At 46.2% G+C, this 14,785-nt stretch overlaps 1 protein-coding gene across 1 annotated transcript in view; it reads left to right on the forward strand.

Moving 5' to 3' along the window:
- Positions 1 to 3,545: 3,545 nt before the first annotated feature.
- LOC133114082 (serine/threonine-protein kinase LMTK1-like) overlaps positions 3,546 to 14,785 on the forward strand; it is a gene marked incomplete at its 5' end in the record, with an annotated part of 29,976 nt that continues 18,736 nt past the window's right edge. The window contains 2 exons of the mRNA XM_061223278.1: positions 3,546 to 3,648; positions 12,419 to 12,552. Of these exons, the coding sequence (XP_061079262.1) occupies positions 3,546 to 3,648; positions 12,419 to 12,552 (237 nt within the window). The remainder of the gene's footprint in view (positions 3,649 to 12,418; positions 12,553 to 14,785) is intronic.

A 14,785-nucleotide genomic window follows, 5' to 3' on the forward strand; every position in this document is an offset into this window, starting at 1 on the left:
AGATTGGATTAAATCCAATCTCTCTCTCCCTGTGTCTGAGACTGTGCTCACTCACCTGAGTTTCAGCACCCTGGACAGCTCTGTCCCACTGCAGAGGCAGGGCTGCATGCAGCCACACTGCACTGGGCTGCGCTTCTTATTTATCATCACTTCTTCACCGCTATTTATACAGGGTGGGTTGAGATGCATGGGCCTGCGTTTCTGCATGGGGCTGCACTACTGCATGGGGCTGTGCTTCTGTACCGAGCTGCAATTCTGCATGGGGCTGTTTTTCTGCATGGTGCTGCATTTCTGCATGGGGCTGTGCTTCTGTACCGAGCTGCAATTCTGCATGGGGCTGTTTTTCTGCATGGTGCTGCATTTCTGCATGGGGCTGTGCTTCTGTACCGAGCTGCAATTCTGCATGGGGCTGTTTTTCTGCATGGAGCTGTTTTTCTGCATGGGGATGATATTCTGCATGTAACTGTTTTTCTGCATGGGGCTGATATTCTGCATGTAACTGTTTTTCTACATGGGGCTGATATTCTGCATGGGGCTGATTTTCTGCATGTAACTGTTTTTCTGCATGGGGCTGATATTCTGCATGTAAATGTTTTTCTGCATGGGGCTGATGTTCTGCATGCAACTGTTTTTCTGCATGGGGCTGATGTTCTGCATGGGGCTGTTTTGCTGCAGGGGGCTGATATTCTGCATGGTGCTGCTCTCTTTACCACAGTCTCAACACCCACTAACGACTCCCTCTCCTGTCTCATTTTTATTCATACAGAGCGTTTTACAGACACACAGTCACAAAGAGCTTCAAAAAGCATCCGTCACTACTGTACCCTGTAATTATTTTGAAAATAACAAGAATGATATTAAGGAACATAGGCTATGGGCGGTTTTCCTGTCACCGCATAACCCATTCATATTCATTGGCAGTTTTGTATGTGTTTTGACCTGTAACCCTTTGCAGCAAATGGCAGATTTTTTTGTGGGTTTCCAGCCTTCTCAAAGAAAGGGCTTCATTTAGGCCCAGGGGTTGTCTAAGAGAGATTTGGGGACTGGACTCAACTTGGGTGAAGAGATGACAAAGCCAGAACCATAAGCAGAGTTTATATCTGTGTTTAGACAAAAGGGAACAAGGCCTTGTCCTCAGCATAGGGATGCCAGTGGATATGACTTTAGGCAGGCAAGCAGGGCCAGTCATTACTTTAGAGTGAGAGTAGACGTAACACAGAGTACACATTTGCTTGTTCTCATTATTCCTTTAAACACCCGGGAAAATGAGATTTGATATTGCTGATTTTTTTTTCCCTGCAGTCTGCACAGACCTTCTCTGGTGTCAGGGAACAATTGTCTGTTTTTTTCCCGAATTGTTTGTGGGATTTCCAGGTCTTTGATTCCCTCAGGGAAATACACTCATGTCCAGTGCTTTGTGACAAAGCCCAGATTAACTAGCAACTTGCGTTTCCCCCGCATGAAGGCCCTTCATTTCTTTTCAATGGATGGTTTCATGGTCAATTTAACCCAGAAAGCAATATTGGAGCTTTTCTTCCTGACACCTTGTTTCCTGGCAAGATTTCTTATCCTGGGTGATTTTTGTAACATTTCTAATAAGTCTAGATTCAGTCAAAAGCTCAAAGCTACCGAAAAGGTTCAAATCAGTCAGGTTCAAATCTGATTTAACTCTCTAGGCTGATTCTAATGAATCAGCAATGCTCTCTGCCTTGGAAACAGGAAATGGTGTGGCCTGGAACTGGCTCTGTCCAGACTGGTGTCAAGTGCTTTCTTAGAAAGGGAAGTCAGTTTCTCACCAAAGAATCCCCCCAATGCAAGAAATAATATGGTCATTCACAGCAATACAATTCAATGTAACAGCCAAATGCGTGTCCAGATGAATCTACATATTTAGTGAATAGAATTAATGAAAAACATTCAGCTAGCTACCGCATTAGTCATTAGTTTAATATGAAATTTGATTTTGTAGTTGAATTTGATATCTTCCTATTGCTGCCCTATTGAGATGCAAACATTAGGAATACACAGCTACACACTTCAGCTCAGAGAGGGTATAACCTCCTCCACCAGAACTCACAGACGCTAAGAAAAGTCCTTTTGTTGCATGATATGGCACTAGACAAATCTGTGAGCTTTTACTTAGTTTGTACTGCACTTTTCCTTCACATAGTTTGGTGGTTCTGATTGAATCTAGTCCATAACAGCCATTTAACAGCTTTGTTTTTCAGGGTAAGCTCCGTGCCCGAAAGGCCCAGCGGTTGCACCCTGCTGGGAGCAGAAGCTGCCCCCTCTCTGAGCTCAGGCCAGGCCGTGTTAGAAAGGCTTCCTGATTTATAGGGCTCTAACAGCAGAACTGGGCACAGTAGAGGGATAATGGAGCGGACATGACTTAGTGTTGAGGAGGGACAAACCTTACACACCGTGCATGTGTGTGTGTATATGTGTGCCTGTTTGTGTGTGTTTGTGTGTGTCTGTGTGTGTGTGTTCATGCGTGTGTATATGTGTGCCTGTTTGTGTGTATGTGTGTGCGCGTATTTGTGTGCCTGTTTGCACACACGTGTGTGTATTTGTGTGCCTGTGTGTGTGTGTGCATGCTTATGCATGTGCATGTGTGTATTTGTGTGTGTGTGCCTGTGTGTGTGTGTGTGTGTGTATGTGTGAAAGTAAGTGTGATGCAGAAGAGCATATTGTCAGCATATCACTCTGAATCCCAGCACACTTGGCTTATGTGGCCACTGGCCTTCTGTCACAAACCATCTCATGCAGTATGTAACACATCGCTTCCTGACCACATTCAGTCTGACTGGACCAAGGGCTGGTAATCTGCCAACGCACATCCCAGGGACAGAACGAGAGGGGGAGGAGGGAGAGAGGTCTAGAAAGAGTGTTTGTTCACCAGAAAGAAAGACCTATAGAGGCAGTTCTGATGAGTGGGAGCAGAAGACACAACAGTGTGTGTGTGTGTGTGTGTGTGTGTTTGGATGTGACAAGTGTGTTTACGTCCTTGTGAGAGTGAGTGAGACTGTCTTTGTGTGTGCCCATGTTATCTGTGTGGCGGTGTGTGCGTCTCTGTGTCAGGGCGTTTGTGCGTGCGGAAGAGGCAGTGCACATAAACAACAACACATTAGCTCTGAGAATAAAGCGCCATTCCCGTGTGGGAACGGTGCTGTAGTTTCCTGCAGGCCTGCTCCACATGCACGCCTGCTCTTTTCACTGCCACACACACGTCGCTCACGGTAACGGGACAGAGCGCTTATGTAAACATGCCTGCTGCGCTCTCTCTCTCTCTTCCCCTCTCACTTGCTCTTCCTCGTTCTCTTGCCCTCTCTCTCTTGCCCTCTCTCTTCCCCCCTCTTGCTCTCTCTCTCTCTCTCTCTCTCTCTCTCTCACTAAAGAACCCACAGCTGTTGAAACAGTCAGGGGAAAAGTCAGGGAAGTGAAGGGTGATCCCCACGCAGTCTGGCTGAGGAGGCTGCACATGTGCACAGCTGCCCTCCCAACCCGGAGGATCATGGGAGGAATGAAAAGGGCTTATAACCTGACTGTCTCTGGTGTGGGCCGTTGAGGGTTGGTGGTCATGGCTTTGGATAAGCAGCTGGTCGTGGGTTTGGACCCTGGTTTGGGATTGTGGATTCCTGCCTGAATTCGGTGAGTTGGGGCCACGCGGTAGGTCTCTGGAGAGGGATGAGGGTTTGAATGTTAAGATCGATACGCTTCTCTAATGATAGGGACAATGTGCTTTGCACCTGCCTGTATGTAGCATTACAGGGCTGTTATTCTGAGACAGAATAACTACAGAACACAGTGATGAGGAAGTAACTGTGACTATTCAGTGATGAGAGTAACTGACTGCTGAGAGACGATTTACAGAACGTTATCTTTCATCAGTGTGGGAGCTCACATTATTATCGTTATAGCTATAGGTCTTGGTGTGGCCTTAACTGTGAGTGCATGGTAAAGAATAGCAGCTCTTAGTATGAAGTGATGAGAGTAACTGTGACTTTATGGTAAATAATAGCAGCTCTTAGTGTGAGGTGATGAGAGTAACTGTGACTTCATGGTAAAGAATAGCAGCTCTTAGTGTGAGGTGATGAGAGAGTAACTGTGACTTCATGGTAAAGAATAGCAGCTCTTAGTGTGAGGTGATGAGAGTAACTGTGAGTGAATGGTAAAGAATAGCAGCTCTTAGTGTGAAGTGATGACACAGCGTTTGAGTGCACAGTGTCTTGTGAAGACACTGTCAGATGGAGGGAGGTTAGAGAAGAACAGGAAGTAGCTGGGCTGACTAAAACAGGAAGGGGGCGGGGGGTGCGTGGACTGAAGGTAATTCTCTTACTCCACACTTACCCCTGCGCTTTCTGCCCCCTGTGTTTTATTTTGAGTGGAATCTCCCACAGGAAGGACAGATTGAGACTGCAGTTCAGACTTTGACTGTGTGCTTCCTCTATGTCCAGACCAGATGCTCCCTTAGTCTACAGGGAAAGGACCTTTACACCAGCCAGACATGCACTGAAAGAGCAGTCATAGAGCAACTAAATAATAATAATAATCACGATAATAATAAGAATAATAACACTGACACTGTGGAATACAATAGCCAAGCAATCAGCCCACACAGATAAATCATACAATGCTGTAAACCAGCACATACAGTGGGCTCCAGAATTATGGACACCCTTGACTGCCAATGCACAAAAAATAATTTTAAAAAATATGATTACTGAGAAACTCAAAATACGGAACGTGAAAAATACTGTACTTTTTCATTTCAATGGAACCAACCAAAATCAAACATTTATTTAATAATAGAAAATATAGATTTCACCAAAATCAAGGTTCCATAATTATTGTCACCTCTGGTTCCTGTCATGCTTGCCAAGGTTAAGGAACACATTTGGTGGGAATTTGGACAATTCCTCTATGCAGATCCTCGCAAGATCCTTCACATTCTTTGATTTGTGCTGGAACTGCCCTCTTCAGTTCCAGCCCACAGGCTTTCTATTGGATTGAGGTCTGGAGCCTGAGATAGAGGACATAGAGGTTGTTGTCACAGAACCATTTCTGTGGATTTTGAGGTATGCTTTGGGTCATTGCCTTGCTAGAAAGTCCACCTACAGCCAAGTCTCAGCCTTGTGGTAGAGGCAACCAGACTGTCAGCCAAAATTGCTTGATACTTGATGGAATCCATTATACCATTGATTTTATCAGTCATCATCAAACGGATGAATATCAGTCATGTTTACAGAGAGGAGCTCGCATGTATGCGTGCGTGAGCCTGTACGTGTGTATGTGTAGGCATGTTTAAGCTATAAATAGCAGTGATTGATGAAGTAAGATCATGGCTGGAGTGATGTAATGCTATTACAGATATGGATGAGTCACAGTGTCTGTGCTCTGTGTGGTGTGATGGCACTGACAGACGCTTTATATTCACCCTTCTGATGGCCTGCCACCCACTTACACACACACACACACACACACACACACACGGTTTTACTTTCACACATGCACACTCACACACCTGTTTAAGTTTGACTCACTCACACACTAGCGTACACACATATACCCCTGTTTCACTCTCACACACACACACACACATGCACACACACACACCTGTTTCAGTTTGACTCACTCACACACTAGCATACACACACACACCCCTGTTTCACTCTCACACAAACACACACATGCACACACACACCTGTTTCCGTTTCAGTCTCATACATTGACACACACATCCCATTGTCACACACATGCACACACACCTTTCTCTCATCTGCATGTCATCCTTTTCATTTCCTCCCTCTCTTTGACTGACTATGTCTCTCCCCCTTCTTTGTCCTCTCCCTCTCTGCTCTCTTCTCTTCCCTCTTTCTCTCTCTCTTTCAGTCAGAGAGAACAGTACTGTCAGCATCATCTCCTCTTGCAGGGCTATACGGGCTTCCTGACTCAATTTAATGTGGAAAGAGGATTTCAGCATCAGTCACTATCCTGCTGTCCCACAGAGCCAGCAACACACACAAACACACACACGCACACTCTCTCGCTCAGGATTGGCAGGTCAGAGATGCGCCCCAAGGTGAGCGTGTGCCCAGTCAATCTTTTTCATTGGTTTCTGGCAGGTGGCCGGACCAATCCACTTGCCTGTTTTGAGCTTGATGCCCCATTGAGACCAAGCCCCTCGTTTAAAAATATCAGAGTGGTCCACCCCACCTCTGCCTGGGAGGAGAGAGGAGAGACCTTACCAGGCTGGAAAGGTCAGGGTCTGTGTGTGAGTGTAGCGTAGCATAGCAGTGTCCTGCCCTCCTCTCACATAGCAACAGCTCAGCATTTGGAGTAAACACCATCCCACTCCATCACACACACTATCCCAGTGACACACACACTGCTCACTATATCTCTCTCTCTCACACACACACACACACACACTGCTCAATATACCACACACTCTGCTTACTGTATCACACACACTGGTCACTGTACCACACACACAATACATTAAAACGGAGTTCTATTGATTGGCATGACCAACAAAAGAGTGTTGCCAAGGCTTAGTAAACAATTAAAGATATTAATAACAAAAACAAACAGCAATCATTAATTATATATTGAAAGTTGATTAAAAAAACCAACGTATATACCTAAACACACATATGCAAACACTATATGTCCATTCATACACATATAATACACATGCACATGCATGTACCACGCTGTGTCTCCACTCTGTAGTTCTGTCTGAGTGATTCTGAGTGTTCTCCATTGTGTGTCTGTGTCTGTGTCTGTGTCTGTGTGTGTGTGCGCGCGCGTGTCTATGGGTGTCTTTGTCTTTGTACTCTAAGTTGGCAGCTATGTGTTGCAATGAATGTGAACCTTTGTTCTCCTGTGTGTGTGTGTGGATGTTCAGTCTGTTTCTGTCTGAGCATGCGCTCTGAGCGCGTCTGAGCGCGTCTGAACAATTCCGCATTTCGTGTCAGAGAATATGTGCGCATCCGTGTTTACGTGTAATGTATTTAATGTATGTTTTTGTGCATGCGTATGTTTAGTGTGTGCATGAGAATGCAGGTGTGTGTGTTTGTGCTTTGAGTGTGTGTCGGGGGACCCGCTGTAGGACTGCTGTTGGCAGACAGACCGTCTCTCCACCTGAGACAGCGATGATAAGGGGCTAAACTCAGACCCCCGTCCCCTCCTACACATATACACACGCATGTACCCACGCTGCACTGCACTGCTACCAAGAACCCATCCAAAGCGTCGGTTTTAATAGGCACTTTAAAAGCCCATAGGTTTTCCTGTCAGGTGAAACCAGATACACTCTCGCAGAATGAATAAGGAATTCCAGTTTGTGCTGAGATGTAACTATCGATCCAGGGCCTTGATGGATCAGGAGCTGGCCTTGCAGGTGGTTGTGGGATTGATTCCCGTGAGTGCCATTGCCATTGTAGGCTTTTGCACAGTACAGGACGTTCTGTACATTGTGCGCGAGTGTGCGTGTTCCCGCGGCTTTGTTCCAACGAAGCACGTCCAGAGATTTCTTGCACATGTGACTCTGTGTGTGCAAGTGTACATGTAAAAACCGGTTATTTCCAGTTCTGTGAACGCAGCTGGCTGAGTCCAGCTGAAAGAGGCACGCTCCTCTGCCGTGGACGCTCCCATGCCGGGGGGGGGGGGGGGCGGGGGGAGCGTTACGCGGGTCTTTCCGCTCCTCGTTTCCTTGCCGACCGGCGGCCCCGTTCGGGCAGGAAGCGTTTGAAAGCGGGGAAGCGGAAGAGAAGGTTCAGGCTCCGGTTTCACACGACAGACGGCGCGTGAGAGGCGGTTCGGAGAGTGGTCTCACGAGCGCGAAAGGAGAGAGCGAGCGAAGAGGAGGGGACGCGTGTTCGGAGGCACCTCTCCCGCCGCGTGCGTCACGCCCGCGTTGCAATGACGCGTTTCCTTGGAAACCTGGGTGTCAGAGGCCATGGTTAATAACATATTAAAATGACCTCGCTGAATGTGTGTGTGTTTACCTCCATATCAGGATCAGTGGCATTAGTTCATTTGTTTAGCAAACAAATAGGCATAGCGCTTGTGAGAGCAGAATGATTATATATATCAACCCAACCTCTCTCTCTCTCTCTCTCTCTCTCTCTCATGCTTGCGCTCCCTCTGTTTACATGGGATCTTAATAAGAGGGATGCAAGCTTCACTTAAGTGTTTTATTTTCATTCTGCCGGCGCAGAAATGTGTGCTCTTCAAATATTCACGCTGGGCCTCTTGCCCACAGCAGGGAGGTTGATAATCATTTGAGAGAAGGGGCGGGGGAGCAGCAGGGGGCTGCCCATAAAATGTGAGACTGCAGCAGCCTGTTTCTGTATTTTATATATGTTTCTGTCGTGTTGACCGTCCCTGAGTGCATTGCGTTTAGAGAAATTTCAGGTCACAGCACCGCAGCACGCCTGTGAGAGGCTGCTCCTGGGTAAACCCCGCCCCCACACTGCCTGTACAATCCGATTGGTTGATTCCGTGTGAGTGTCTTTTTTTTTTTTTTTTCACTCTACCTTTTTGGACGATTCATATGGCAACAGAAGGGATATGGCAGAAGGGCACTGTGACAGAGCTCAAAACAGCCCAATCGATTCCAGAGACGCCATTTTGGGGCAATTTCCCCATCTCCCCCCATTTCCTGTTGCTTTTACGCCGTCTTTTTGTGGGCCAGCAGGATGTGGCAGTGGGGCGTTGTGGGAAAAGGGAAAAGGAGAAAACAAAAAATCGGGTCAACTTACTGCTTAAGGCACTCTGACAGGACGGGCAGCCCCTACATTCTGTCCGTTTCCACGGCGATGCCGCCAAGGTTACCACGACTGCAGCGGCCGAAGAAATTATTCGGCAAGGGGTGGCAAGAAGGCCGACACAAAATTACACAATTTATGTCTTTCCCCAGTTTGGAGGGTGTTTTTTACTTATCAGTGCAATGCAGCAGGACCGAGTCCAGAAAGGTTTATGCAACACCTATGACGTTCCCAATGGCCCCCTCTAGTGACTGGGTACAGTATTACATAGTTTTACAAGTTTGATCTCTTCACAAAACACCATCAGGCCTAAATTTGAGCTCAGATTGTTTTTCAGTTTGAGAGCTGTCAGTGAAAATGAAAATGAATGATGGGTTGCAATGGATTATCGGCAATTATTCCCAATAACGTTAAAGTAATTTTATAAAAATAACTTAAATCATGTAAAATAATAATATTAATAACAATAAGAGAATGTATCCATAATGAAATTTTTTTTGAAATATATAAGATAAATTACTGTTCACAGTATCACAGTCAAACAGTTAAGGTTGCTTGGTTGGACAGTGTCAAAATGGCACCAAAATGTAGTTTACTATGATATTCAAAAACTGCTTTGCAATACAAATATACAATCACTTTATTAGGTAGGCCTGTACACCAGCTTGTTAATGCATTTAATCAGCCAATCATGTGGCAACAACTAAATGCATAAAAGCATGCAAATGTGGTCAAGAGCTTCAGCTGTTTTTCCAACCAAATTTCAGAATGGGGAAGAAATGCGATCCAAGTGACTTTGACTATGGAATGATGGTTTGAGTATCTCAGAAGCTAGTGATCCCCTGCGATTCTCGTGCACAACAGTCTCCAGAGTTGGTGCAAAATACAAAAAAAACAGAGAATGGTGCGAAATACAAAAAAAACATCTAGTGAGCAGCAGTTCTGCGAGCAGAACGTTGTTAATGAGAGAGGTCAGAGGAGAAGAGCCACACTGGTCAAAGCAGACAGGAAGGTGACAGTAATGCAAATTACCATGCATTACAACAGTGGTATGCAGAAGAGCCCAATAAAGTGCTCACAGAGTGTATATTATCGATGTATCGGAAGACAAGCAATAACTGCATGTTTTCTTACGTAGGGACCTACTCTGTGGGGTGCTGTTAGGAGATGGCATGCTGCTAGCCAGCGACCCTCGCTGATTGTTTACTATATAATATATGGCATATGGTATATAATATGTCTATATCAATCTCCCAAATGCACAGCACACTCCCAATTTAGCATTTGAGGCGCCTGTAACCTCACCAGACTTTTTTGAAAGAGGATAGATACAGGAAAACAACTACAAAATCCAGAATGCAGCAGCTCGTCTGGTCTTCAACCTTCCCAAATACTCACACGTCACCCCCCTGCTTACTTCCCTCCACTGGCTGCCTGTCATGGCTCGCATCAAATTCAAAACATTGGTGCTAGCCTTCCAAGCAGTTAAAGGGTCTTCCCCAGCTTATCTGCAAAAAATCATCAGACCCTACACCCCTGCCAGACCTCTTCGTTCAGCCTCCACAGGCCGCTTGGCACCTCCCCCTCTCAGAACCTCCACCTCACGCTCACGACTACTGTCTGTTCTGGCTCCACGGTGGTGGAACGAACTCCCCGTTGAGGTCAGAACTATAGAATCCCTCCCCACCTTCAAGCGCAAGCTGAAGACACACCTCTTCAAACAGCACCTCTCCCCATCCCTCCCTACCTCCCTGTGAACCTTAATTGTTGTCTCTGTGACTTGTGTATCAGTATTTTAGTTGGCTAGGTAAGCAGTGTTTGGATAGTTAACTTTGGTGACTTTTGCTCTGTTTGTTTGTTTGTTCAAAAAAAAAAAAAAAAAAAAAAAAAAAGGCCCTTGTCCTTATCTTTGTTGTACAGGTAGCAGTTGAAATTGTACTTACCTCTAGGGTCTTTCAGCGAACTTATCCCTGGTTATGGGTATGCACTTTGTTGTACGTCGCTCTGGATAAGAGCGTCTGCCAAATGCCAATAATGTAATGTAATGTAACAAAATGAACAACTCAATGATAACATTCAACAAACTTATTATTAAATGGGGTGATAGCTGTGAATTAATTTAGTACAAAGGCAAAAGCTCCTATATGTACAGACCTGTGTGTACTGTAGCTTAGAAACTTCGGGAGGGTCTGCATAGGGTCCCAGTGGCACTATACAGTCCGTTATCTCTGTGTTTGACTCTCACCACACTTGGCAGTGTGGTTCTGTCTGAGGGGGTGAGGGACGGAGATTGGGATTAACTCCCCTCTCCCCCCCAGGCTGTGTGAGGGGACAAGGTGTTCCGGACAAACTGTATCAGGACTGCAAAGACGGGGGTCCACAGGGAGACAGCCCCTCCCCCTAGCTCCTCACCAGCTGGTACACCACCCTGAACTCTTATTACACCGCTATAGAACATCAGCAACTCTCTCTCTCTCTCTCTCGCTTTCTCTACCCAACTATTCTTTCTCGCCATCTGTGTGTCTGTGTCTATGCATCTCTGCTCAGTTCAAGCCTTTATTGGCATGGGTGACAGAAAGCAAATATTGCCAGTGTAACATGCAAGCCATTCGATGTGTACACTTTAACAGTGTAAACTATGTTTCTCTCTATTTGTGAGAGCACTTGCAGCTCATGAGAATAGAGCGATACAAAGCAGGCTGTTGGATTTATGATGTCATGTCCAAATCTCAGTACCACAGTATGAGGTCATCGCTCTGTCCCTGCGGGAGGGGCAGGTGCATTCCTAATTTACCATGTCACTATCTTTCAGAAAAGGAGAATTATAAAACCATTCTTTGGGATAGTGTTTCTAAAACAAGCAAGCTTTGAATCTCTGCCCACCAAAGAAATGTGATAGATGTCTACGCAGCTAATGAAATTCAGCAAGGAACAAAATAATCATATTCCCTTCTCCTGTGTAATGCAGAATTCGAAGGGGGAAGAAAAGCCACATTGTTGTGCCGCGCTATTTTGCAAATCTAATTCACGGAGTACATTACATTTCGGTCGCAAAACGCAATGAAAAGCTGATTTAAATTCCACTCGTAACAGTTTTTCAACGTGGTATTTTGCGGTATACGTCTGATTGCAGCCTCCGCGGACCTCGCTTAACGGCAGAGCCGATTTTGTAAGGTATTACCCGAGGAGATGCCTGCGTGTGCTAGCCATTTTTACAGAACGACTGACGCAAAAATCCAATTTCCCAGCGTTTGGAACGCGTCTACGTGCACATCACGCCAGGCTGAATCTGTAATCTCGGTGTCATTTTGTCACAAGGCCAGTGCTATTCGCACTCACTGCACAGGCAGATTCGGAAACGCATCTCGCCAATCAAATCATCAACCTCCATGTAGTGCGTCACCGCTCTGTCCCAGTTCCATGGAATGAGGGAAATATTGCTCAGGTGTAAAATCCGACTATGACCAGATTCCAGCTGTTTCAAAGCATAGCTTGAGCGTGTCAATGTTGAATATGGCACTGGTCTGACTGGTCAACTAGCTCCAAACATAGCTTGAGCTATTTTTCTCAGGAGCGGATATAGATGTTTTATCCCCCAAAAAATAAAAAAATAAAAAAATAAAAGTTTTACCTCCTTTGTCCTGCAGATGGCGCCCCGTTGAGTGAGCTTTCCTGGTCCTCCTCTCTGGCCGTGGTTGCAGTTTCCTTCTCTGGACTCTTCACCTTCATCTTCCTCATGCTGGCCTGCCTGTGCTGCAAGAAGGGGGACATCGGCTTCAAGGTGAGCTCTCCCGGTCCAGGGGGGTTTGACCCCCGGTGTAGCCACAATAAGATCCGCACAGCCGTCGGGCCCTTGAGCAATCAACTGTACGTCGTTCTGGATAAGAGCGTCTGCCAAAATGCCATTAATGTCATGTAATGTAATGTCAATGTAATATTTACCCCTCCCCCTGCTGGCCATCCAGGGAACTACCCTACAGTCACATTTTAAAATAAGAGCATCTAATCCACAAACAGGTACTATGATGTTTTTAAACATTTCTTACCCCAACACAATTAATGTAACAATGTCATGAGAGCAAAAAAACACAGACTCAAAGGTTTTATTTATGGTCTTTTGTGAATCTAAAGGCGCTATCTACAACGGCAGACATAAGTGGTGGAAGCAAGAAACTGTTCTGGCACTGGTCTACCATGAGCCGTCTCTGGAAAGGGCTTCTGGTTGGATAGTGTACTATTCTGATATTGGCTCCTCTGATGGAGCAGTGCAGTGGAAGGGGGCGGGCTCTGGAGGCTGGTTGGCCGAGCAGTGAAAGGGGGCGTGCCACACTCTGGTAATTGGCTGTGCAGTAGAAGGGGGCAGGTCACTGCTCTGGTTATTGGCTGTGCAGTGGAAGGCGGCAGGTCAGTTCTCTGGTGATTGGCTGTGCAGTGGAAGGGGGCAGGTCACTGCTCTGTTGATTGGCTGTGCAGTGGAAGGGGGTTGGCTTGCTGCTGATTTGTAAGCAGGGCGAAGGGCTGCTCAGTGATATTCAGGGAAAATGTAAAAGGTTGTTACTAAGAATAGCAGAATGATGGAGTCATGGGGGAAGACCTTGCCATAAAGAAAAGAGCAACTCACCAAGGCCTGATGCTGTGTGTGTGTGTGTGTGTGTGTGTGCAGGTTGCCGGCTCTAGCTGTTGTGCTGCCCTAGGCGAGATTGTGGAGGGGATTGGGAATAGGTAGCGACTGCGGAGATGCATCTCACCGACTATGATTTACGCAATGCCTTCTATTTTCCCATGTTCTTTCATTTTGTTTGTTTGCCCCCAGACGATTAGTCCCCCCCGTTCATTTATGCGCATCTACGTGTTTGCGTGTGCCTGTGCACACTGTGTGTGCGTGCATGTGTGTGTTAGCAGTTTAGCTACTGCATTTCACAATGTCAGTTTTACTCTGTTCTTAAATGTTCACTGCAGAGATGTGAGCTCACTCTGTCTCTTTCAGTCAGTATTAGTAATTCAAAGTCAAAGGCTTTATTGGCATAACAAAAGTATTATCCCAAACACTTCCCCATATCACACCCCTGTATAATGGCAAAACAAGGGATACTGTGAACCCCTGTTCCTCAAAACCTAGTCCCCGAGGGCTACTGGTTTTCCACTCTCCCTTTACCTGGGAGTCAGATGAGTAGACAGTATGGCTGATGAGTAAAGAAAACCAGGGCCGGATTTGGATTTATGGGCTAGATTTGACCTCCTGTAAACTCACTGAGCTGAAGACCAAAGCTTCCCAGCCTGGAGAGCTTAACACACACTTACTCAATCACCTTCTGCAGTGTACCCCAAAAACCAACCCCCAAACACCTCCCCCCCAACCCCTCTGCAACACATTAGAAACACACTTCTGTAACAGTCCCCCGAAGACACCCAAAAAGACACCCCAAAACGTTTTCTGTCCGCTCCACAGAGAACAGATTGATTTATCGCTGTAATGCTGGAGAGCTGATACTGGCGAATAAGCTCTTCCTCTGTCTTCAAACTGCAGTGTGTGCTTTTTCAAGGTTTGGGGAGGTTGGGGGGGGTGGGGGAAGCAGGCGTGCTCAGAATTAAAAATCCTTGAAGCACTTTTTCGCTGAGCACAGCCCTGAGTCCTGGCTCCTGGCTGGGCTTCTACCTTTTCACAGCACAGCACTGCTAAGTGGGTCAAGTCAAAGAGGATACTGAACAGCAGGACCACAGGGTTAAAACAACACACTGGCACTTCCCAAAACAGGGTTAAAACAACACACTGGCACTTCCCAAAACAGGGTTAAAACAACACACTGGCACTTCCCAAAACAGGGTTAAAACAACACACTGGCACTTCCCAAAACAGGGTTAAAACAACACACTGGCACTTCCCAAAACAGGGTTAAAACAACACACTGGCACTTCCCAAAACAGGGTTAAAACAACACACTGGCACTTCCCAAAACAGGGTTAAAACAACACACTGGCACTTCCCAAAACAGGGTTAAAACAACACACTGGCA

This window comes from Conger conger, chromosome 16 (assembly GCF_963514075.1).
Source record: "Conger conger chromosome 16, fConCon1.1, whole genome shotgun sequence".
In the NCBI taxonomy this organism is placed as follows: Eukaryota; Metazoa; Chordata; class Actinopteri; order Anguilliformes; family Congridae; genus Conger; species Conger conger.